At 41.5% G+C, this 24,822-nt stretch overlaps 1 protein-coding gene across 2 annotated transcripts; it reads right to left on the bottom strand.

Moving 5' to 3' along the window:
- Window positions 1-1,328: 1,328 nt before the first annotated feature.
- On the bottom strand, window positions 1,329-22,138 carry LOC115645512 (sperm acrosome membrane-associated protein 3-like). Of its 2 annotated transcripts, none has more exons than XM_030550274.1 (6): window positions 21,838-22,138; window positions 18,596-18,730; window positions 11,012-11,182; window positions 10,597-10,755; window positions 8,776-8,854; window positions 1,329-6,791 (listed from the first exon to the last, which is right to left on the bottom strand). In XM_030550274.1, the coding sequence occupies exons 3-6, from the start codon at window positions 11,148-11,150 to the stop codon at window positions 6,725-6,727; spliced, it is 444 nt and encodes a 147-aa protein (XP_030406134.1). In that variant the 5' UTR covers window positions 11,151-11,182; window positions 18,596-18,730; window positions 21,838-22,138; the 3' UTR covers window positions 1,329-6,724. The 2 variants fall into 2 exon arrangements, with proteins under 2 accessions (XP_030406134.1, XP_030406133.1); XM_030550273.1 differs by lacking the exon at window positions 21,838-22,138 and adding an exon at window positions 20,453-20,774.
- Between the last annotated feature and the right edge of the window lie 2,684 nt (window positions 22,139-24,822).

Here is a 24,822-nt window from a genome sequence, read left to right on the forward strand (position 1 = left end):
TTCTGCTTTGCAGAGGCTGAATTTCTTGCTGTGTTACTGTGTGTTTATCTGAGATCTTGTTAAAACTGTTGTCCATTTCTCCTGCCTTTAGATCTTTTGCTTTCCTTAAATGCTAAAACTCCAACTGTGACCCCTCAGAGAAACTGATTCACTTCATCAAATGGATCCTGTAACTTTGATGTAGAAGCTTTTATTAAAAGGATCCAACATAAAGGAAACAAGGAAATGTTTTTGGCTGTTCAGAAATACATTGAGAAAGAAAGGGAAATGGATATCAGAAAATAAGCAAAGTAAAATATCCGCATTTATTTAATAGAAAGAATTGAATGTTCTTTGGGTTTGTGCAATATAATATTATAAGGTAAAACAAGTAAACATTATAGTAATAAAACTTAAAACATTGCAGTGTTTAGGTGGCACAATGAAAATCATTAGAAGTCAGAACGGGTAGAAACTAAGCTACCAACAACATCCTTTAAGTTTTATAATATAAAGCATAAAATAAAGTGCAACATGTTATGCTATGGATTTAATCTGGAAAGCAGGAAGAGAAGATACTAATTATGTGCAATGGGCTGTGTTAACTTTGCTGCTATACCATGAAATGTAGCACTTTCCGCCTTTATGAATTTAACTGAAGGTTGAATGTTGCATTAACTCTTTTGTCACTTAATTGTTTAGTTTAAAAGCATCCTTCACTGAGGTAAATTGAGCAGAAAAAATGGAGTGAATTCCACCATTCATGGTAGTTTAACAGGGCAGCAGCACATCATCGAATCATATAAATGTAGGACTGGAAGGGAGGACTTCAGTAGGTCATCTAGTCCAGTGCCCTGCACTCCAGGCAGGACTAAGTAATAACTAGACCATTCCTGACAGGTGGTTTGTCTAACCTGTTCTTAGAAACCTCCAGAGATGGAGATTCCACAGCCTCCCTATCAAATCTAAACCTCCCTTGTTGTAATTTAAGCCCGTTGCTTCTTGTCCTATCTTCAGAGATTCAGAACATTTTTTTACCTTCCTCCTAATAACAAACTTTTAGGTATTTGAAAATTATTATCATATCCCCCCTTAGTCTTCTCTTCTCCAGTCTAAACAAACCCAATTTTTTCAGTCTTTCCTCATGGCTCATGTTTTCTAGATCTTTAATCATTTTTGTTGTTCTCCTCTGGACTTTCTCAAGTTTCCCCACATCTTTCCTGAAATGTGTCACCCAGAATTGGACACAATACTCCAGCTAAGGCCTTTTCAGAGTAGAATGGTAGAATTACTACTTGTGTCTTGCTTACAATGCTCCTGCTGATACATCCCAGAATGATGTTGGCTTTTTTTTGTAAGTGTTACGCTGTTGACTCATATTTAGCTTGTGATCCACTGTAATCCCCAGATCCCTTTTCATAGTACTCCTTTCTTGTACTTCCCTTTCTGCATTACTTCCATCAGTTTTAGTCCAATACCCATACATTCACACATGAAAAAGTTATCACATTAACTTTGTAATAACACAGAATTTGAAGGTTATTGCAGAAAACCAGCCAAAATGAGTGATGCCCTAAAATCAAAGGTGCTTCTGGGTTTTTTTCCCCACGTGGATTTTCTCTTGTTACTAATGTTAAAGCAAAGGATTTTTTGTTTTGGGGAGGAGTTTGCTGTGTGTTTCAATGCTATTTACAATCTCACTTATTTAAATGATCCAAATTACAAACAAAGGGTATGCCTACACAGCAAATAGAGGTGATTGTAACATCAGTAGACATACCAGTGCTTACTTTATTCTAGCTAGCGTGGATAAAAATAGCAGTGAAGACATGGTGGCATGGTCTTCAGCATGGGCTAGGAACCTGATTAGATACCAAAGATCCCTGGTAGGCTTGTATTGGGACAGCTAGTCTGTGCTGAAACCAATGCTGCCACATCTTCACTACTATTGTTATCCATCGTAGCAAGATTAAAGATACCACAAATATAGCTATTCATGCTACAATCACACCTTCATTTGCTGTGGAGGTGTATATCCTAACAGCTTCTGCTCTTACTCAGACTCAGCAAGTCTGAGTAAGTTTAAGCAGGGATGTCACTGACATCAAGTCATTTCTCAGTCTTCTTTTTGATAAACTAAACAGATTGAGCTCTTTAAGTTCCGAGATAGAGATTTTAGTAAGACAGAGAAGAGTGGTTGAGAGGAGCAGTGATCTGATACAGGACTGGTTCTACTGGCCACATGAGACTAAAGATATCGGGCCAGATTCTCATCAGTAAATGATGGAGTAAGTTTGACCCATGTGACTAAGGGCATGCAGGATCAGACCCTGGGCTAGAAAATAAATCTGTAATAAATACTCTAGTCATGTCTGTAGTAATACATTATTTTTCAGAGAAATTTGCAGAAATGTAGCACTTGGGCATTTTTACAATATTGCCATCATGGCGAATGGTGCTGGCATGTCTCTCAATGGCAACAGACATTTTGCTGATACAAACAACTGTTAAATTAACCAAATAAAATAGAACCTACAACCTTCACCTTTGAAAGTATCTTGCTGTGGCCATTAACATAGTGAGAGGCGGTTTCTGGAACCGGTCCTGCATTTCTAACAAAGCCAAAATGTTCCACTGACTGCAATGGGCATTATTTGTATGAGTAAGGACTGCAGTACTGGGCACCCTATAGGATCAGTCTCTCCAGAGTGTAGCCTCCTGCCTGAATGTTGTTCCCATTAGTGACTTACCCCTCTTGGCACTTGGATGTAGTAATTGGGATAGCCATTAAGTTGTATTGCAGTTTTCCTTTAAGAAAGAGTGAAGTCATTTTTAAGTTAGAGGAGTGCAAAAATCCCATGCAACTGGTAAACATTTATATATAGTAGCACACTTTTAAGTTAAAAACATCCAAGGAAGATTTTTGGTGTGTGGGAAAAAAATGTTAAAAACAAATCCCCTAATTTGCTTGCTGCCGAGATTTTTGCCAAGTGAATATTTATGTCCAAGTTATAAACTTCTGAGAGATGAGGCATATAATGGAAATATTGAAATAGTCTTAAGCAATGCAGTGCTATGCACTGACATATTGTATGGGGTCAGCCCTGTTTCTACTGAAGTCAGTGGCAAACCTCTTTTTGACTTGAATGGGAAGATGCCCAGGCCCTATGTGTCATTTTTCATGCCTTAGTGGGAGTTTTCATACTGTGTCTAGAGATGATCTCATGATCCCTGTTGTCCATGACTGCTGGCAAGGTCTTCTAGTAGTTGGTTAGCTAGCTCAGAATCAGTGCTGGCCAAGTTACCTGGAATACTCACGTCATCACAAGATTTACAGGTTCTGAAACGCAGTGGAAATATGATGATAGAGAAAACCTAGCAAATGCTAGCTGTAGAAATGAATGGAAAACTTGCTTTCACACAGAAACCAAGGAAAATGTATTCTGCATGTCCTTTGAGATTACAGATGGATAATATTGAAAGCGAGTTACTTATTCTATGTCTGAATAAAAGTGAATCTAGGACTCCCAATCTTCCCTTCTATAATTATAGGGCGAGAGGAAGGATACCAATCAGCTGTTACCCAAAGTAACCACTTGATGTCCCCATAGTGCTACAAAAATGCAGCACAGGTAGTATTTTTCTACCTGTACAAAATATCCAGGAAGACCTTTTAAGACAGGTGGTTTGACACAACTGTAGTTGACACCATTAAGAAATTCACAGAATTCTATCACATTTCTATGTCTGCTCCAGGCACTTAATAGGACCATAAGTTTGCAGAACATGCACAGAATATGTAACAGAGATCTGTAGTTTGAATCACAGAGGAGAATTTGGTACTTAATCCACCCTACTGTCCTTAGCTCTAGGGTGGGGAAAAACCTGAGATGGAAATCTGTTTCCTCCCAATTTGGATACATTATGTGATATAGATGTTTCACATGCCAACATTCATGTGGATTAAGATCTGGAGTCTTGATGTGAGAGGAGCCTTTTGTGAAAAAGATTATCATTAATTATTTCAGTGTCAGCCCCATGCTGTCTATTTAATCTAGGTTGGGATGTCAAAACTGCCAAAGTTTGATGAACCTGGGAATATTTTCAGATCCAACTCCATTTATAACAGAATGGTTGCTCAATTTTTTTTTTCTTTTTAACAAAAACAACTTTCTGGTATTTTTGTACATTGCCAAAAGATAGCAAAAAATAACAAGGCACAGACAATTCTCACAAGTGGGATAACTAACTATTTCTCTTTAACTGTGTGTCTCAAGGACCTCTTGATGGGAGCTGGCAGAGGGCATAAGGGTTATAGGAATCCCCTGGGTGTGGTATTTACATTCTAGCTCATTAGACTGTCATGTGAGGTCTCCAGTGAAAGCCCATGTCACATGGAAAATGCATATATGGATGATGTGTAAGGAGTTATGTATATAAATGGAAAATTATGTTAAGATCTGTCTTGAGGGAGTGGTCACCAGAAATGGTGAAAAATAGATAAGCATTTTGGGTCTGAAAGAAAACCATCTATCTGTTTTCATGTAACTTAAGTATTGTGCGGCTCACAATAGGCCTCCACTCGCCAGTCTGAACCTGATAATAATGAAGGATTGTGAAATCTTGAAAGAGAGAAGATTAACAGGAAGAGGTAAACAGCAGGGTCTGTCCTGTTTTGCAAACTAAAACAATGGGGTCTGGTACTATAACTAGGAACCCCTAGTTATTCCTTCAATCTCTGAGGCAAGCTGTCAGTGGGCTTGATCTTATGAGAAGGGGTCTCAACCAAACCACTTGAAAATGCCAGGGAAAGAACTTGAGGTAAGCTATCTTGTAGAAGATAGGGGAATGCCTTGTTAGCTAAGTTTAGCCTCTAGAAAGTGTGTTATGATTTTATTTTATATGTAACCATTTGTTTCCAATATTCTCACTCTCTTTCACTTGAATGTCTGTTCTTTGATGATAAACTTAATTTTGTTTTTGAGATAGATATGTGTTAAGCAAAGTGGTCATCCTGAATTGAATCCTACAAGCTGGTGTGTACTGTTCCTTTGGGAACAGCAGGCCTGGCAATTCTGTGAGTGTTCAGTGGAACAGGAGTGGAGCACTTCAGAGGGATGCTCGGAGGACTCGGGGTTTTGCGTGTGCCTATTGCTAATCTGTACAGAGAGAGGCCTACAGAGGCCTGGAAGGCAGTGTTTGTATTGCCAGAGGCTGGTGGTTTCAGGGAGCTGATCCACAGCAGGCACAGACAAGACTTCTTCGTGCCCTGGGTACCCCTGGGAAGTATCACACTCTCAATCTCTTGGTGACAAACTTAATGTCACTTTAGCTTTTGCATTCCAACTGCTGTTGTGACAATCAACCCACTTAGATGTGGTGCCATTCCTTTTAGTGAAAGGAAAAGAGCATGTCTTACGGATGGGTAATGATCAACACACATTAAAGAATTCTATAAAAATCTAATAATAGACTGTAATAATCTTAATAGAGCCCAAAGATTTAGGAGTGTTTCCAGCCATATTATGGGATCCCATCTCAGCTCACCTGGGGATTGCCCAACCTTCAGCAGCACAGAGCCAGCATAGCAACTCTCATGCAACCCTTGCAGCTAGTGTAAGGGAATGGGTGATCGATGGTGTGGCTGGTGTATCAACTCCTGGGGGGATTGGGGAGGCATAGGTAACTGATGCATGCTGTTTCTTAGGGTGATCCAACTGATGCTGAGGGGCCGGCTAGCACTCAGCCAGCCCAGGCGCAGGAAAGTATAAACATGGCTTAAAGCCATGAGTTACACAGTGCACTTCTCAGCCTCAGCTGAGTCTGGGTCCTTGATTTAATTCCTGATTTCATTATGGACTTTTTATTTAGGATTTTTAGAAGGTCTAGAAATGATTTTCAAATTAGGATCAAACTCCCACTTTCTAACAGCAGAAAACTGATACAAACAAGACTACTGCATGCACCAGCCAACAAAACTCTGGGGCTCAATTCTGTTCACTGACCTGCAAGATGCAAGGCTCCACTTGCCTATACGCAGCTGAGGACAATCGAGGATGATTGTAAACTCCACCATGCTTGTACTGTGGCTAAGTTTTCTAAACTTTGGATTACAGGAGCATTTATTTATCTTTTCAGCCACTTGGAAATTGATTTCATACTTATTGCACATTTTTCTGCATTTCAGTGGGAATGTGTGTGATACTGACAGTGTTGAATTGCTCAGCATTTTGATTAGCAAATACTTACAAATTTTGCCCAGCTCCCAGTGAGACCATGGCACGTATTTTGCACCCTTTAGTATACAGGTAAATCTTATACATTCTCTGTGGACAAGTTCATATACCTTTCAGCTTCTCCAGTTTGCCCTCTTTGAAAACCCCAAAGCACTCAGCAGTTTCTGGAAACCCCTTTTAACCAGTTATAACTGCAGCTCCAGAACCTTGCCTATCAGCCACTTCACCTTGCACCTTGCTGTTTCACATACAACTAAGTTCAGGAAAATCTTCTGGAGTTGAGTCCTAAATAGTACGTGAAACTAAAGTCCTCAGCTGATTTCTTTTAAATTAATAAATCCATTTATTAAAAAAAATCTTTAAATTAGTATATGCTGTTGTTTTTTGTTTTTCCTATTGGTTTGTGGAATGGATTGTTTGTATACACTAACTGCCAGAAGTGCCCAGGGAAAAGAAACACTCCTTTTTCAGGAAAACATAGTCATAGCAGAGCCAGGCTGGTGACTTTCTCACAGGTCACATCCATCCACCCACTCAGACAGGTCTCGCCCTTTGCAGTGCATTGTCCAGTCCTCCCTGAGGAAGGAAAAGGCAAAGAGTGAATATTAGGTTTTATTTTTTTTAATAATAATACTTTTAGGTTTCTCTAATGTCCCTTGCAATAGAGAAGAGACGGGAATCTGTTGTAGTAAACCCTGGAAGAGGATTCTTCTTTCAGGATATTGGACACACAGAGACCCTGAAGCTCCCTGGATCTTTTATCTCACAGACTGAGGAACACAGCCTGTGCTGTGCAATGTGTTACCACACTAAGTCTATCTAAACTTGGCCTGGACTAAGCAATCATAAGGCTAGATTCTGTCACTGTGACGAAGCGGGACTATTCTTAATGTTTCCTCTGAATACTGTGTGGGTGCCTCAGTTTCCCCTATGCATTTCTTAAGTCTCTAGGGGGTGAGAGTGTTCCAGAGCAAAGGGCGAGTGCACATAAATGGCCGACACTCTATCTCCTGGTAGCTAATGGCTGGGTCCCTTCCGCGCAGCAAGGAGATAGCTAAAGATGTTGGAGAACAAAGAACTCAGGTGACCTCCTAGCCCGGGAAAGGAACAAAGCCAGAGGAGGAAGGGCTGGAGAGTCAGTCTGGAGCTAGCTGGGGATGAGGAGTGAAGTGCAATCATTGTTGTCTGGCTCGCTGCCCCCAGAATGGACCTGGTTGAGGGGTCCTGTTCTCTGTACTTACAAGCTCTGTTTTAGACCATGTTCCTGTCATCTAATAAACCTCTGCCTGGCTAAGAGTCACATCTGATCTGTGAAGTGGGGGTGCAGGATCCTGCGGCTTCCCCAGGACCACCAGGGCAGCCTTGCTGTGGGAAGCGCACAGAGGGGCAGAAGATGTTGAATGCTTCAAAGGTCACACCCAGGAAGATGGAAGCCGTGTGAGCTTCTTGCCCTGCTCACAGAGAGAAGACTTCACCAGAGTCCTGACTGGCTTTGTAGGGAGCAGTTCCTGAGCATTGCCCGGGAACTCCGTCATAGTCACCCTTACCCACATTGAACAGCCATTCACTCTGATGGAACAGCCCCACTGAAATGAAACCCAAGGAGTAAGATACTCCTCAGTGTCAGGGCAGCAGAATTAAGTTATTTGAATGGCTAGTCGACCATGCTGCAGTAATTTCCATGCCAAAGGATCCCTAAGTAATTTACTGTCTACGTAGCATACAGAAATTACCTCCCCGACTCTTACATACTGCTGCCTTTGTGGTGAAGTATGCACAGCAACACCCTACCGCAGGAAGAGCTGAGGGATAATGTAGCCCTGAAACTACAGTGGGGAAACCTGAAAACAGAATGGATGGCTCCCCAAATTGGAACTTAGTCAGGAGCTTAGTTCACACATCTATTTTTGTACAAAGTGCTATGGGTCTTGTGATAACTCCATATTTATATGTGCTTTTGAATTTTTCTCTGCCCTCCTTTCTCGGTCTCTATTTGTTTATTACTCTGTCTTTATCATGATTTATACTCGTTAATCAGGACTTGGAGCTCCACTATGCTAGGCACTGTACATCCTAAAAAGACTCCCCCTCGCCAAGGAAATTCCAATCTTAGCATAGGACAAGAGACAACAGGTGGAGGAAAAACAAAGTCGGGGCAGACAAGGGAACATGAAATCACTATGGCTGGTATAATGAGTAGCAGTCTCAGCCTGCCAACTGCATAGCTATTGTGCAGCTATTGTGGCAAAGGTGAGCCTTAAAGAGGCCAGTGTAGTGGCTATGTGAATGGTTAGTGTCCCTTTATGCTTCATTTTTGCCTTGTTTTGTCCAACTTTTGTTCTCCTCTGTTCCTTTCTCTATAGTCTCTCCTAAATGGTTTCTCTTTATTGAAATTAGGCAATGTGAGTTTGCTTATCAGTCACTGTCCATTCACCAAGTTCTAAGGCTTTATTGTGTTTACTTGTATTGCTTCAGCGTTAGACTTAAGCGAAGGGCAAACATTCCCAATCACAAATGCATGTCTGTATTTCCAAAGAGAATCTCCGAGGATGCCCCTTACCAGGCATCCATTCCTTGTGGGTCTTGCACAATTCTTTTGGCACAGACGATGTCATCTGTTATGTCATTTGACAGCAAGTCTGCAAGGAAAAGAGGGAAGCATGAATGGGGATTTACCATATAAAACCTCAGTATAGTGCACCCAAATATAAGGGGCATGGCTGTTCAGCTGTGCACCCTGCTGGCCAGCCTTTGTCGTGCTCCCCCAGTGGCATTCCAAAGGGGCTGCTTGCTTGTGCAGTTGCGGAGCTGCAGTGTTGAACTGGGCTCCCCTTTTCCTCCTTGCTGCACTCTCAGAGCAGGGAGAGTGAGGGGAACCTAGAGCATTACCACTAGAAACAGTTATTTTTCTCTCCTGCTGACAACAGCTCACCTTAACTGATCACTCTTCTTATAATGTGTATGGTAACACCCGTTGTTTCATGTTCCCTGTGTGTGTGTGTGTGTGTGTGTGTGTGTGTGTGTGTGTGTGTGTGTGTGTGTGTATATTCCTTCTGTATTTTCCACTACATGCATCCGATGAAGTGAGCTGTAGCCCAAGAAAGCTTATGCTACAATGAATTTGTTAGTCTCTAAGTTGCCGCAAGTACTCCTGTTCTTTTTGGAAGGGTAAGGTAAAATAGGGAAACAGCGATGGGATGGGGGAATGGGCTGAAGAGAACATGGTGGTGGGCAGAAGGAACTGGAGTGAGAGAAAGACATGAGGCCAGGCTGAGGGAATGAGTGAGAGGCAATGAGAGAGAAGGGGGCAGACGTTGCTAGAGGAGAGAACCTGTGAGGACAGTTAGATTTAATATAAGAAAGAGTGAGTGGGGTGCATGGGAGAGTGAATACACGAGCGATAATGGGAACATGGGGCTGGAGGGGCTGAGCTCATAGGAATTTAACTTGCGCTCACTGAGCCTATCAAGCCACACAAAGAGAAAAGAATCAGGGATCATTGTTGGGTAGCTGAGAGATCCAAGGGCTCTTCCCTACCCAGAAAGGTCAAGAGGAGAATCCCCTCAGCATACATGGTAAATAGCAGGTACCTCCCACTGCAGCCTGCCAGAGACAGCATTGCACCCTCTGCTACTTTCCATTGAATTGAGCATCTGGTGTGTTGGTTGGAACAGGAGAGTGGGAGTCTGGACTCCTGGGTTCTGTTCACAGCTCCACCATGCTGCATTGTCTTGGTCATATCAATTAGCCCTTCAGTGTAATCAATGTAATAACACTGTTCCCACCGGTGAGCCAGGAGGTTGAATTAATTCAAGTGTCCGACATACTTTGATACCCTCAGGTGAAAGGCAGAGTTTTATTATCCAATGATATGTCTTGTGTGTATTCCTGCCAAAGGGGACTGTACTTCATTCTGCCAATCCTCTCTGGGATGGTTCTGAACCTGCCTTCCCACCCCAGCCGAGGCAGTGTGGCTCCCAGGGGGAAAACATTACTGTGGTTGTACCTGGGTGTCTGCCTTAAAAGTGGGAAGTTCCCATGATGGAAGTGGTTCCACATGACAGGTGATACGGCCCAGGCTGTTATCTTTCCCAGGTAACCACTACATAGCTAGTGGTGACAAAATGTGTTTTCTCCTCCTCAGCCTCACCCAGTTCAGGGCTACCTACTCTCCACCCAGATCCCAGCCCCGCAGGGAGCCCTCCATAGGGTCCTAGAAAGGGGGGGCTGGTACCATGGAGATGGCTCAACCCCTCTTCCGTGCAGGGAGGAATGATAGCTGTGTGTTAATTTTTAACTGAGGAATGAAGAGCAGCTATGACATGGGCAGGAATCCTGCAGTGGCTCTTGCCACTCCTGGGGGTGGGGTTAGGGACAGTACCAGTGCAGGGTATGTGGCAGAGGTTCTCAGTGGGGCTCCTGTAGTTGTTGCACCAGACACGGCTGTTGATCTGGAAGATGCCATAGTCCGTGCTGCCATCTGCATTGTCGTCCTCTGCTGCCGAATTGAAGCCACTCTCAAAGAATGCCATGCAGATCCCTGATGCAGGAAGAGAACGTGCTCAGTGTCCACAGCAGAGGCTGTCCACAGAAACAGGGGCAACTTGGGGGAGTATGGGAAGGCAGAGCCCTGGAGAGGAGGGAAACAACATGCAGAGACAGACAGATAGGAGGAGTGGGGAAAAGGCAGCAGGAATAAGGGAGTGGCAGAGAGGATGAAAGAGTGAAGGGAGTTTGGCGTGAGGGGAAATTGGGGAGAAGTGTGTGTGTGAGAAGGAAGGAGCACTAAAACTCACAGTTGGCAAGGCTGTAACCCTCATACCCATCCAGCCCTTCTTCATGAAGCATATAGGCTAATTCACATCGGCTAAAGATTTTTGCTTTGTTTGCCGTGATTAGGCAGCCAAGCAGGGAAAGAAGTGTGAGCGCCTTCATTTTTGCCAGAGAATGGGGAACCTTGGTTCCACCTGTGAGGAAAAAATACAAGAACTGTCAGAGGGGGATTCTAAGACCAAAAGTCTAACTCCCTGTTCCCATAACAAGTACTGGCAGGACTGTCCCTGAGGTAACCCAGATTGAACCTTTTCACCCCAGCTGTGGTACCTTCTCTTTCTCCCACGGCTATAATCTCACCCTCAGAGGGATATTTGTTTTGCACAGAGGAACTACAGAGTGTGCATGCGTGCACAGACACACACTGTAAACTGGACAACCTAAAAGACTAACAAATCTTATTAATCCAGAAACTGAAAGCACTGAGGCTAAAGGCATCAGAACTTCGCAGCTGACTTTCTCATAATTATGTACATAGCGATGAGTCAGATGTCCACCGGGAACTGGAAGGCTGACAAGTGTGATCCACCTAGCAAAGGGTTACACATATTAAAGTCTAAGACATTTGAGCCAATAGCCACTTCTTACTCTGGAAGCATGTCCATACTGACAGCAGTGTAACTTTGTTCTCTCAGGGGCCCTTCTCTTCCCTTCCTTCCCCCGTTTTCCCTGGGACCCTTATAAGAATAGTTTGTGCCATTGAAGGCCCAGACCTGCCAAGTCTACTGTTTCTCCCTGTACGCTACAGTTTTGGTCTTTTCTACAGGTCTTCAAAGAAACTTGTTTTTTTTCTGATGTTCGGCTCAGAGTGTGTGTGGATGGAGGGAGGCAGGAGGGGAGAAACCTTATGAAATTGGAGAGTTGTTTGTACGTGTTAAGAAGCCTTGGCACTAAAATGTTTCAGAGTCATCGAGTGTTTCTCTGGCATCCCTCCTTTAGATTCTCCAACCCCGGATTCCCCAGCCTCACAAGACAGCAAATACTTTCTGGTTTGGTTTTTTGAATCACATTTCTCAGATTTTTCCTTTTGTCCTATTCCATCTTGAAATTGACTTGAAATTTATTAGCTTGTTCCTGAGGTCACAAAGCAAAGACCAAAAAAAAAAAAAAAAAAAGGAATGTGGCTTTTTTAATCCCTATATTTCCAGACTGAATATTTACTATGTCATTACTGGATCTTTTAGATCCGCCATTAGAGACTTGTTGAAAATGACCTGGCTTACTTCATTTCATTATGGCATTTTTGGGGTTAATTAAGTAATACAGTTGTAAGTAATGCTAACAGGCATTTTCCCTAATCCCCTCTTCCTCATCTTTTTAGGACTTGTCACCATGAATAAAAGAATAAGAGTAAGAAGGGGAATATTTCACGGGTTTATTATTCATTGGACTTATATATATGGGGCCTACACTTAGCCCCTTGTTCCACCTGTTTCACATCACTCCAGCAGCGGAAAGCAGCTGGAAAAATGACCTAGCTGGCCTGTTCTCTTAACTGTGGCTGGCTCTACCCCATCTCTCGGGTAGGGTACTTGTTGGGGGAGAAAGCAGGGTGGTCAGCACACTGCTATGCCAGCTTCTAACTAGACCCCAATCAGGAAGGTATAAAGCTGCTATTGACCCCGACCTCCACCCCACCACAGTGGTGCTGAGCACTGCTTGGCTGCAAGTAAGGATTCAGCTCTGATCCTTATCCAGAGCCATCAAACATGCAAATATTTCTCTCACTAGTGGTTTGTTGCCCCTAAAATGGGAAGGCACAAGCTTCTGATAGGTTGAGCCTGAACTTATGCAAATATCTACATATTAATGCTAATTTGCTGTGCTCTGTTTTGTCTCTAGATGTTGGCAGGTACTAATGAAACAGTAGCAAAAGGTATTATCAGCTCTTACTGCTGGCAGTAGCCACAGCAGGACAGTCCAGAGCCTGCTTAGACAGGACGGCTAATAAATTAAAGGACAATTGTACCCCCAAAACCTTAACTTACAGCTTCTGATCACAGCTTCCTCCAGAGCAGAGTCTGGTCTGAAAGTTCCCAACCGACGCCCGGTGTCTCCCCCTCTAACTGCTCCCCCTTCTAGAACCTGCTCCTGTTCATGTCCCTGTGACATCACTCACCACCATTCTCAGTTCAAAACCACACAACAAAGCTTTGTTGTGTGTCGTACGTCTCAGACTCCTGCATTCTAAAATATACGGCAGAATTACACAATGCAAGGAAGTGGAACATCTGTAGCAGAGCTGGGTGAATACTGCAAACATATTTCTTCAAATCGTCACTTCGAAAAGCATGTTTAGAATCCTACTGTAGAATATGTGCACAAAAATAGTTTTGTATCCTTAATCACAAGTATTCACACCTGAAAATGGATTCTAACTCTTCCAATCAGGCAGCAGAAGCTTGCCATGTCACCAAATGCTCACGTAAAACCTTTGACAAAAAACACTTCTAAAACACTCACAAGTTGCTTGTGAACAAGCTGCAGGCCAAGAAATATTCCCATAAATTATCCAGTGAATGCTTTCAAACAACAAATTATTTATTTGTTTTGTGGTAGAATCCAGAGGCCCCAGTTAAGCTTGGGGCCTCTTTATGCTAGCTCCTGTAAACACAAAGAGTGAGAGACAGTTCCTATCAAGACTGACAATGGAAGCATTTTTATACCCATTTGACAGATGGGGAACTGAGGCATACAGAATAAAAGCCGGTTCAGGCCCTAAAGGACTTACTCTAGGTCAGACAGCAAGTCTCTGCTAGAACCAGGAGCTAGTCTCCTGAGTCTCCGTTCAGTGCCTTAACCACAAGACCATCCTTCCTCTCAAGAGTCAGGGACATAATGTAGCTCCCACCTCCTTACCTCTGCCTCAGCACAGAGGGGAGATAGTTCTCTCCCTGTTTTCCCCAGGCATTGTGACTGCTTGATACAATGCACATTATCTCCTGGAGCTCCTGCTGGTGCTGTGCGGCTCCAACAGGAACTGAGAAAGACACTTCTAGTCCACTAACTGGTATTGCAGCTCAGTTGGACCAGTGAACCTGGCTGCTAGAGACAGGGAAGTATAGTAACATACAAGGCACTGGTGAGACCTCATCTGGTTTAGGGTGTGCAGTTCTGGTCTCCCATATTTAAGAAAGATGAATTCAGACTGGAACAAGTGCAGAGAAGGACTACTAGGATGACCTGAGGAATGAAAATCCTATCTTATGAGAACAGACTCAAAGAACTTGGCTTATTTAACCTAACCAAAAGAGGGCTAAGGGAAGATATGATTACTTTTTATTACTATATCAGAGGGATAAATGCCAGGGAGAGAAAGGAGTTATTTAAGTTAAGCACCAATGTGGACACAAGAACAAATAGATTTAAACTGGCCATCAACAAGTTTAGGCTTGAAATTAGATGAAGGTTTCTAACCATCAGAGGAGTGAAATTCAGGAACAGCATTCGAAGGTGAGCAGTAGGGGCAAAAAACTAACTGCTTCAAGACTGAGCTTGATAAGTTTATAGAGGGGATGGCATGATAAAACTGCCTACGATGGCATGTAGCTGATCTGCAACTGCTCACACAAGTATCTCCAATGGCCAGTGATGGGACACAGATGGGGAAGGCTCTGAGTTACTACAGAGAATTCTTTCCCAGGTGTCTGGCTGGTGGGCCTTGCCCACATGCTCAGGCTTCTGACTAATTGCTATAGTTGAGATTTGGAAGAAAATTTCCCCCTTCCTTTTCGCCTTCCTCTGCAGCATGGGGCCTGGGTCACTTGCAGGTTTAAACTAGTGTAAATTGTGGGTTCTTGTTGGGATTCCCTCTTTCCACTCAGCTTCTCAAGAACTCAGTTCAACTCCAGCTTTCATCATTCAGGTATCTTTATTTGTCATATAGCAGTGCTACACTGAGTTGATCAGACTCAAACACAAGATGTAGGGGGGTAGATGCAGGATTCATCACAGCTCCAAAATCACACCGAAAATGTATTACACATCTCATTACATTTACCATACATTGCATCACACATTTGGATTGGTTTGGTTACTTTGCAGGAACCAATCTCTGTGTGGCATAAGCTGTCCGTGCACTGTCCATGCTTCGATTTCCTCTTCACCTCATCTCTACATTCCTAACTTATTTTGTCCCTTGTTATCTAGTTCACAGGAAATAGTTCCCTGAGTGTTCTCTCTCTTGGCTTAGTTGGTTAAGACATTCTGTCTTCTTAGTCTAATGACCTATTTGCTTATCTTTTTTAGCACAGACATTTTGTTTTCAACCTGATGATTCATTTACACCCTAATTCTGTCATTCAAAAAATGACGCTTCCCTCCATGTGTTAATTACTCAAGTCAGGCCAGGCATCAGCAACAGTGCTCTGTAACTTGAAGTCTTAAAATCATGATCTGATGACTTCAGTAGCTCAGCCAGAGGTGATGAGTCTATTAAAGAAGTAGATAAGCAAGTTTCTGTATCTTGAAATATACAGAAGATCAGACTAGATGATCATGTTGATCCCTTCTGACCTTAATGTGTATGAGTCTAGTATAGAACAAGGTTCAATTGTTAAGAATATGGGAATTACCCTACTGGGTCAGACCAGTGGTCCATCTAGCCTAGTATCCTGTCTTCCAACAATAGCTGGTGTCAGATGCTACAGAGGGAATGAACAGAATAGGGCAATTTATTGAGTGATCCATCCCTTTTCGTCAAGTCCCAGCATATGGCAGCCAAAGGCTAGGTACACCGAGAGCATGGGGTTGCATCCCTGACCATCTTGGCTAATAGCCACTGATGGTCCTATCCTCCAGGTACTTATCTAATGCTTTTTTGAACCCAGTTATTGTTTTGGCCTTCACAACATCCCCCTTAGTCAGCTCTTGTCTAAGCTGAACAGTCCTAGTCTTTTTAATCTCTCCTCTTATGGAAACTGTTCCGTATCCCTAATCATTTCTGTTGCCCTTCTCTGTACTTTTTCCAAGTCTAATACATCTTTTTTTGAGATGGGACAATCAAGACTGCACACAGTGTTCAAAGTGTGGGCATACCATGGATTTATACAGTGGCATTATGATGTTTTTCTATCTTATTATCTATCCCTTTTCTAATGGTTCCCAACATTCTGTTAGCTTTTTTGACTGCCACTGCACATACAGCATATATTTTCAGAGAACAATAACTCCAAGATCTCTTTCTTGAGTGATAACAGCTAATTTAGACCCCATCATTTTGTATATGTAGTTGGGATTCTGTTTTCCAATGTGCATTCCTTTGCATTTATCCACATTGAATTTCATCTGCTATTTTGTTGCCCAGTCACCTAGTTTTGTGAGATCCTTCTGTAACTCTTTGCAGTCAGCTTTGGACTTAGGTATCTTATGTAATTTTGCATTGCCTGCAAACTTTGACACCTCATCTTGTTTACCCCTTTTTGAGTCATTTATGAATGTGTTGAACAGCACTAGGTCCAGTACAGATTCTTGGAGAACCCTGCTATTTACTTCTTCCATTGTGAAAACTAACCATTCATTCCTACCCTTTGTTTCCTATCTTTTAACCAGTTACTGATCCATGAGAGGATCTTCCCTCTTATTGCCATTCCTTCCTACTTTTCTTAAGAGGCTTTGGTGAGGAATCTTGTCAAAGGCTTTCTGAAAGTGCAAGTACACTATATTCACTGGATCATCCTTGTCCATCTTTGCTGACCCTCTCAAACAAGTCTAATAGATTAGTGAGCATGATTTCCCTGTACAAAAGCTGTGTTCATCTATGTGTCTGATAATTCTGTTCTTTACTATAAGTAGTAATAAGCTCGATAGTATTCATCACCATACAAATTTTGACAGGTTTCCACGCCCCTTTTAGGGCTTATGTCCCGCCTTCCCACCCTCCATTTCTGTTGGCGCCAAAGTGTGGCGCCGTCGGCCATTTTGAAAAAAATGTGTGTGTGTATGTGTTTGACTAGGGGAAGTGTTGTGTATGTTTGTGCTTGGTGACATGAAGAGAAAAAAGTTGAAAGAAGAGTGTAAAGAGGAAAAAAGAGAGTCTGAGTAAGGTTTAGAGAAAAAAGGAAATTTGAAAGAAGAGAGGTAAGTTATTGAAGAAAAGAGGCTGGTTATGAAAGAATAGAAAGATTTTTGTTTTTAAAGGGTTAGTTAGTTTGAAAGAAGAGAGATTTTTAGTGAGTTTGAGTAAGGAGAGAGTATGGTAAAGGCTTAGTTTGGTAGGCAAGTAAAGAATAGAAATTTTTGAGATAAATGTAAAAGGTGTATTAAATATCAGGGTGGGTTAAGAGAAAAGTTAAATAATATTGAAAACTAGGTTTATAAAGGGAATTGACTAAGGCAAAACCTGCTTGGTAAGCACAGGATAAAAAAGCATTGCAACTATTCAATACCAATGTAGGCTAAGAAAAAAGCATTTAAAAACATTAAAAACTAGGTTTAAAAAAGGAATTTACTACGGCGGAGCCTGTTTGGTAAGCACAGGGTAAAAAAAGTGAATAAAAAAGCATTGAAACTATTCAATACCAGTGTAGATGAAAAAAAAGAAGAGAAGAGCCCCGTTTGCAATGGGCAAAGATAGACAGCACATGATGGAATCAAAAAAAAGAGAGAGAGAAAACAACATTGGCGCCAAAGTGTGGCGCCGACGGCCATTTTGAAAAAGTGTGTGTGTGTGTGTGTGTGTGTTTGACAAGGGGAGGTGTTGTGTGTGTATGTGCTTGTGTACATGGAGAGAAAAAGGTTGAAAGAAGAGTGTAAAGGGAAAAAAGAAAGTTTGAGTAAGGTTTAGAGGAAAAAAAGGAAATTTGAAAGAAGAGGTAAGTTATTGAAGAAAAGAGGCTGGTTATGAAAGAATAGAAAGATAGAACTTTTTTAAAAAAGAAAATATTTGTTTTTGAAGGGCTAGTTTAAGAAAAAAGTTAAATAATATTGACAACTAGGTTGAAAAAGGGAAAGGCAAAACCTGTTTGGGAGTCCCAGGGTAAAAAAGTGAATAAAAAGGCATTGAAACTATTGAATACCAATATAGGTTAAGCAAAAAGCATTACAAACATTAAAAACTAGGTTTAAAAGGGGAAATTTACTAAGGCAAAACCTGTTTAGTAAGCACATGGCCAAAAACTATAAAGGGGGTACTAAGAAAAAAGCATTTAAAATGATTAAAAACTAGGTTTAAAAAGGGAATTGACCGAGGTAAAGCCTGTTTGGTAAGCACAGGGTAAAAAAGTGAGTAAAAAAGCATTGAAACTATTCAATACCAGTGTAGGTTAAGAAAAAGAGAGGTTAAAAAAAAGAACAGGACAAGAAAAAAAAAGAGCAAAGAGCAAAAATAGAGAGCACATGGTGGAATCTGAATGAGACAGAGAGAGAAGCAGGCAGAGCCTGTTTAGTAAGCACAGGGTAAAACAGTGAATAGAAAAGCATTCAGAATCAGGGTAGGTTAAAAGAAAGAACAAGACAAGAAAAGGGAAAAGAGAGCCCCTTTTGCAAAGGGCAAAGATAGACAGCACATGGTTGAGTCAGAGAGAGAGAGACAGAGAGAGAATTCTCACCTTTTACTTCTTTCTGTAGAATGAGGCAACTTTTCTGGTTCAGACCCTCTCAGACTTGTTATCACCGCCTTTGGATCGGCCCAATCAGAGGTGGTTTTACAGCAGCATCATAGAATTCATTTTCCGGAACCAATCCTAGAGTTCCAAGATTTTAAACAAGAGCCAACTCCCTCCTATCCCCCCCCCCTTTTAGCTGTTTTATTCTTATCTAAAGAAACAGACCCCTCAGCATTTTCCCGCCACGTAGCCCTTTTACAGAGGGGTTTTTATAAAAGTTAAATCCATAAGCTTTTAGTAACGCACCATTTTTTAAAGTTTTCCCCTAGGTTTTAAACTAGTAGGGTTTGTTTCTTTTTTTTAGTAAAAACAATGTGAAGCTGCAGCAAAGCTCCTGTTAGCAAAGCAGCCTCTGTGAATCAGTGGATCACAGAGAAGGACTTTGCTTTTTTACCTGCTTTTTAACAAACACAGGCTAAAGTTACATTAAGTTTTGCAAAGGGATAATGGCTTAAAAAGACAGATCTAAGACACATCCCTTTTATATTTGTGTTGCAATAAAAAAAACGAACAGGCAGAAGCACCCCAGGTTTTTAGTAACAGACAGTTTATAAACCTCTTATTTTGTAAACCACTGAATTAGAGAGAAGACGATTGCTTCTTTCCCCACTTTTTAACAAACAGAAGTGAAAGTCTTGTAAAGGTATAAACACTTGAAAAGACATATCTAAATGAAGACACCTTTTTTTTATTTAACCCCCTTGGCGTAAGTGTTTCAATGAAAGAGTGGGCAGAGGGATTTTTATAAAAAAAGTTAAAACCATAAGCTTTTAGTAACAAACAATTTTTAAAAGTTTTCCCCTAGGTTTTAAACTAACAGAGGTTATTTTTTAGTAAAAACAATGTGAAACTGCAGCAAAGCACCTGTTAGCAAAGCAGCCTCTGTGAGTCAGTGGATCAGAGATAAGAAGGCTGCTTCTGACCCAAACTTTTTAACAAACACAAGTTACAATTACATTAAGTTTTGCAAAGGGACCAGCTTCGCCGCAGTTTGCTCTCGCGTTCCCGAACCCCCCTGCAAACCGCAGGGAAGGAGACCTGCTTGCTCGGGGAACGCGAGAGCAAACCGCGGCGAAGCTGGTCTCCTTTCCCGGTTTGCTCTCGCGTTCCCGAACCCCCCCTGCAAACCGCAGGGAAGGAGACCTGCTTGTTCGGGGTTCCGGGAACGCGAGAGCAAGCTGGGGAAGGAGACCAGCTTGATTACCAGAGGCTTCCTCCTTCCACGGAGGTCAAGAAAAGCGCTGGTAAGTGTTTACATTGGATTACCAGCGCTGGATCACCAGCGCTGGATCCTCTACACCCGAGACAAAACGGGAGTACGGCCAGCGCTGCAAACAGGGAGTTGCTGCGCTGGTGATGCCCTGCAGATGTGTACACCTTCAAAGTTGCAGCGCTGTAACTCCCTCACCAGCGCTGCAACTTTCTGATGTAGACAAGCCCCCAGACCTAAACCCACAAAACCCTTACTAAGAAAAAGTCCCCCCCCCAAGGCTTTTAGTGTGAACCACTTGAAACAGCCTTTTGAAGGTAGTGGATTAGAAAAGAAGACCCCTTTGAAAAACAGGCTACCTGAAGACACTTTATTTTTTTTATTTAGCCCCGTTGGCGTAAGTGTTTCATTAAAATGTAAAAGAGCAGGCAGAAACACCCCAGATTTAAACCTCCAGATTTTTAGTAACAGACGATTTATATACCCCTTATTTTGTTAACCATTGGATCAGAGAGAAGAAGATTGCTTTTTAACCTGCTTTTTAACAAAGAGAGGTGAAAAGGAATAAACAGTTGAAAAGACAAGCCTACCTGAAGACCCATAACCTTCATTTAGCCCCTCAGGCATAGGTGTTTCAATAACATGCAAGTCCACAGAAACAACCCAGGCTTAAAAACACAGAAAGCCTGTTTATAAAAGTTTTTCCCTAGGTTTAGGCTAGCACTGGTCATTTTTTAGTAAGGACAGCAGGCTTCTGCAGCAGAGCAGCTGTCCGCAAAAACAGCCTCTGTAAACCAGTAAATCAGAGATAAGGCGGCTGCTTCTTTGCCTGTTTTTTAACACATACAAGTGAAAGTTATATTAAGTTTTGTAGAGGACAACACTTTTTTTAGTAAAAACAATGTGAAACTGCAGCAAAGCGCCTGTTAGCAAAGCAGCCTCTGTGAGTCAGTGGATCAGAGATAAGAAGGCTGCTTCTGACCCAAACTTTTTAACAAACACATGTTAAAGTTACATTAAGTTTTGCAAAGGGATAATGACTCGAAAAGACAAACCTAAGACACAACCCTTTTATATGTGTTGTAATAAAAAATTATGCAGAAGCACCCTAGGCTTAAAACCCCAGGTTTTTAGTAACAGACGGTTTATATTTCCCTTAGTTTGTAAACCACTGGATTAGAGAGAAGATTGCTTCTTTCCCCACTTTTTAACAAAGAAAGGTAAAAGACATGCCAAAATGAAAGCACAGTCCTTTGGTGTAGGTGTTTTAATAAAAAAAAGAGCATGCACAAACAGTCTAGGGTTATAAAAGTAATGTATAGTGACCAAAAAAAAAATTTCCCCTAGGTTTTAGACTAGCACTGCTTATTTTTTAGTAAAAACTGTGAAGCTGCAGCAGAGCCCTGTTCTGCTCTTATCTAAACAACCAGGACTCTGTAACAAAAGCTGAACAACACATACTATAAGCCATTTTAAAACATCTTTTTTTGAAGTAATGTCTAAAACCCCCTCTTTTTAACGTATTAAATACATGAAATAACAAACTTACTTGAAGACACATTTCTTTATTTGTAGGGGTGTTTCAATTAAAAAAAAGAGCATGCAGAAGCATCCCTGACCTAAGCCCGCAAAACCCTTACTAAGAAAAATTCCCCCCACCCCCCCAAGGTTTTTAGTGTGAACCACTTGAAACAGCCTTTTGAAGGTAGTGGATTAGAAAAGAAGACCCCTTTGAAAAACAGGCCACCTGAAGACACTTTATTTTTTTTTTTTTTTGGTATTTAGCCCCCTTGGCATAAGTGTTTCATTAAAATGTAAAAGAGCAGGCAGACCCCCCCCTAGATTTTTAGTAACAGACCGTTTATATACCCCTTATTTTGTTAACCATTGGATCAGAGAGAAGAAGATTGCTTTTTTACCTGCTTTTTAACAAAGAGAGGTGAAAAGGAATAAACAGTTGAAAAGACAAGCCTACCTGAAGACCATAATCTTCATTTAGCCCCTCAGGCATAGGTGTTTCAATAACATGCAAGTCCGCAGAAACAACCCAGGCTTAAAAACACAGAAAGTTTTTCCCTAGGTTTAGGCTAGCACTGGTCATTTTTTAGTAAGGACAGCAGGCTTTTGCAGCAGAGCAGCTGTCAGCAAAAACAGCCTCTGTAAACCAGTAGATCAGAGATAAGGCGGCTGCTTCTTTGCCTGTTTTTTAACACATACAAGTGGAAGTTATATTAAGTTTTGTAGAGGAATAAACACTTTAAAAGACAAGCCTATATAAAGACCGAGCCCTTTATTTAACATTTTTACATGCGTGTTTTAATTAAAAAGAGGGCTTGCAGAAAACACGCCAGAGTGAAAACCACAGAACCTTAGTAACAGCTAGTTTATATCCTCCTTATTTTGTAATCCAGGGGATCAGAGAGAAGTTTATTTTCCTTCCCATATATTTGAAGCATTATGTTTTGTAAAGTTTATTATGAAAAAGCAGTATTGCCTGAGCTGTAACAAAACAAGGCCCCTCTTAGAGATATTTTGTAGAAGTTTAGTGAACTAAAAGGCTTAAGATACTAGCCTGTTCTTTTAAAAACAGTGTTTTTAAAGTACCAAAACAACAACTGGGTAAGAATATGAAAACTGGCAATTGAGGGGAGTTTAGATATGTTTTAATTAGAAAAAAAACCAACAACCACCCAAGATTGCTTTTTAAAGGTTTACCAGAGATATGGAGCCTTCCTCACCCCCGCTCCACACACACACACTCTTTTCTCCTCCCCCCGCCACTCTTCCCCTTTTTTTTCTTCTTTTTTTAAACTGTTTTTTAAAATCTAAACCAAGGACAAACTTTTTTTTTTTTTTAAAAAAAGCCAGGGCCACAGAGATCAGGCCATGCTGGTAAGAAAGCTGTCCTGAGTTTTAGGGGGCATGTTGATAACTCTTTTAGTGAAACAGTTTTGTAGGCAGCCTGTCTGTGTAAGTTGTTATGCTTTAGCATGGGCAAACGTTTATTGTTTGAAAGCACTTTTTTACTTTATGAGGTATTATCTCCCCCAGCTTACGGCCTATCAGAAATATTAAAAACAAGAAGCTAAAAGATACATTGCAGCAAGGACTGCAAAACAATAGTTACAATATTGTTGATTATTACCTTGTCTAAGGCCCTAGAGAATATATTTTGTTTTGTTTTTATAAAACACTTTTATGCAAACTGTAACCCTAGGTGATGTACAGCATTAAATAATATGAAACAGTAGACGAGAGACCTGAGACATTGTTGAAATTAGAGGGGCTATGATTAAGTCCTAATGCAGAGGGCCTTGGGGTGGAAAATGAAAAGGTGCAGCCGAAGCGGAAGATGGTATGATTTAAGAGGGGTTTGGGGGCTGCTTTGCAACGGTCCATAGGGAGCCTATAACCCTTACGCACAAACACCAGGGCTGGGTGAGGTGGTTGGGCCTTTGTTAGAGGAACAGGCCGTTCATGTACCTTTTGTTGTTGTTGCTTTTGACAGACCCCACATCCCTGAAACTCCTTAAAAACACGCTTTACACAGTTATTTTTAACTGACATTTTATTTTACAACTCAGCCTGTTTTGTTCCCAAACACGCTCTGTTAGTGTTTTTTCTGAGCAAGATTTTGTAATTTGCTGAACGAAGAAGATGTTCAACATTTTGCATTAAACATTTATCTGTCGGTTTGATGATTTCATTTAAAACGCTATTGGGGTTTTCGGCCTCTGTCACCTTGTCCACCACTTCTGCCCCTAGAGCTAAATGTTCCTGGGTTAAATAGAGGCACTGCAGTGCGTATTCCAGCATGATGATGATATTTAACACACTTTCCATACACAAAGCACTGCTAATTTCTTTAATTTTACAATTCACATCATCATGCTGGATGCACATCATCATGCTGCAGTGCGTTATCCAGTCTAAACGTAAAGGATCTGGTCTGTACTTTTATTGAAGGCAATTGGTTGATATATTATTCTCAAGGCTCCCTCGGAAAGGGAGTGAAGGGACTTGGGGGGATATTTTGGAGGGGATATGGCTCCAAGTGGTCCCTCCCTGAATGTTTGTTTAAATCACTTGGTGGTGGCAACAACACCGTCCAAGGACAAGGAAAGGAATTTGTGCCTTGGGGAAGTTTTCAACCTAAGCTGGTGAAATATAAGCTTAGGGGGTCTTTCATGCGGGTCCCCGCATCTGTACCCCAGAGTTCAGAGTGGAGAGGGAACTAACAGCAGACTAAACAAGCCCAGTTCCCTCAGCCACTCCTCATAAGTCATGTGCCCCATCCCCCTCATCATTTTAGTTGCCCTCCACTGGAGTCTCTCCAATTTGTCCACATCTTTTTTGTAGTGGGGGTCCAAAACTGGATGCAATACTCCAGATGTGGCCTCACCAGTACCGAATAGAGAGGAATAATCACTTCCCTCAATCTGCTGGCAACGCTCCTACTAATGCAGCCCAATATGCTGTTAGCCTTCTTGACAACAAGGACACACTGATGACTCATATCCAGCTTCTCATCTGCTGTAATCCGCTGCTCCTTTTCTCTAGAACTGCTGTTTAATGAGGGTAATCATTTCTCAATCACCCTCACAATCCTGGTCAGGTGGTTGGTAGTATATTCCTACTCCTATACTCTGATTATTTCAAACCTGGAATTTCTCTGTTACTGTTTGATTCATTTAAAACTTTTATTATATTTGACTCTATGCTTTCTTTCACATATAGCCACTCTGCCATTCCTATATATTTTGGATCCTGATATTACCATGTCCCATTGATAATCATCATTCCACCAAGTTTCTATGATGCCTGTTATATCAAATCCTCATTTAATACCAGGGACTCAAGTCTACCGATCTCAGTTTTCAGACTTTTTGCATTTGTATACAAGTACTTATAAAATCTATCAATATTTGGTTGTCTGTCTTTGTGTGATGTAATTGAATGG

Source organism: Gopherus evgoodei, chromosome 2, assembly GCF_007399415.2.
Source record: "Gopherus evgoodei ecotype Sinaloan lineage chromosome 2, rGopEvg1_v1.p, whole genome shotgun sequence".
NCBI lineage: Eukaryota > Metazoa > Chordata > Testudines > Testudinidae > Gopherus > Gopherus evgoodei.

What these genes read in the sequence shown, in the direction of transcription:
- LOC115645512 (XM_030550274.1), bottom strand. Translation starts at nt 11,150, where the DNA reads ATGAAGGCGCTCACACTTCTTTCCCTGCTTGGCTGCCTAATCACGGCA. An exon ending in GGGTTACAGCCTTGCCAACT is followed by an intron (nt 10,756 to 11,011) that starts GTGAGTTTTAGT and finishes TTCCTGCATCAG; the next exon opens with GGATCTGCATGGCATTCTTT. An exon ending in CCACAAGGAATGGATGCCTG is followed by an intron (nt 6,792 to 8,775) that starts GTAAGGGGCATC and finishes TTCCTTCCTCAG; the next exon opens with GGAGGACTGGACAATGCACT.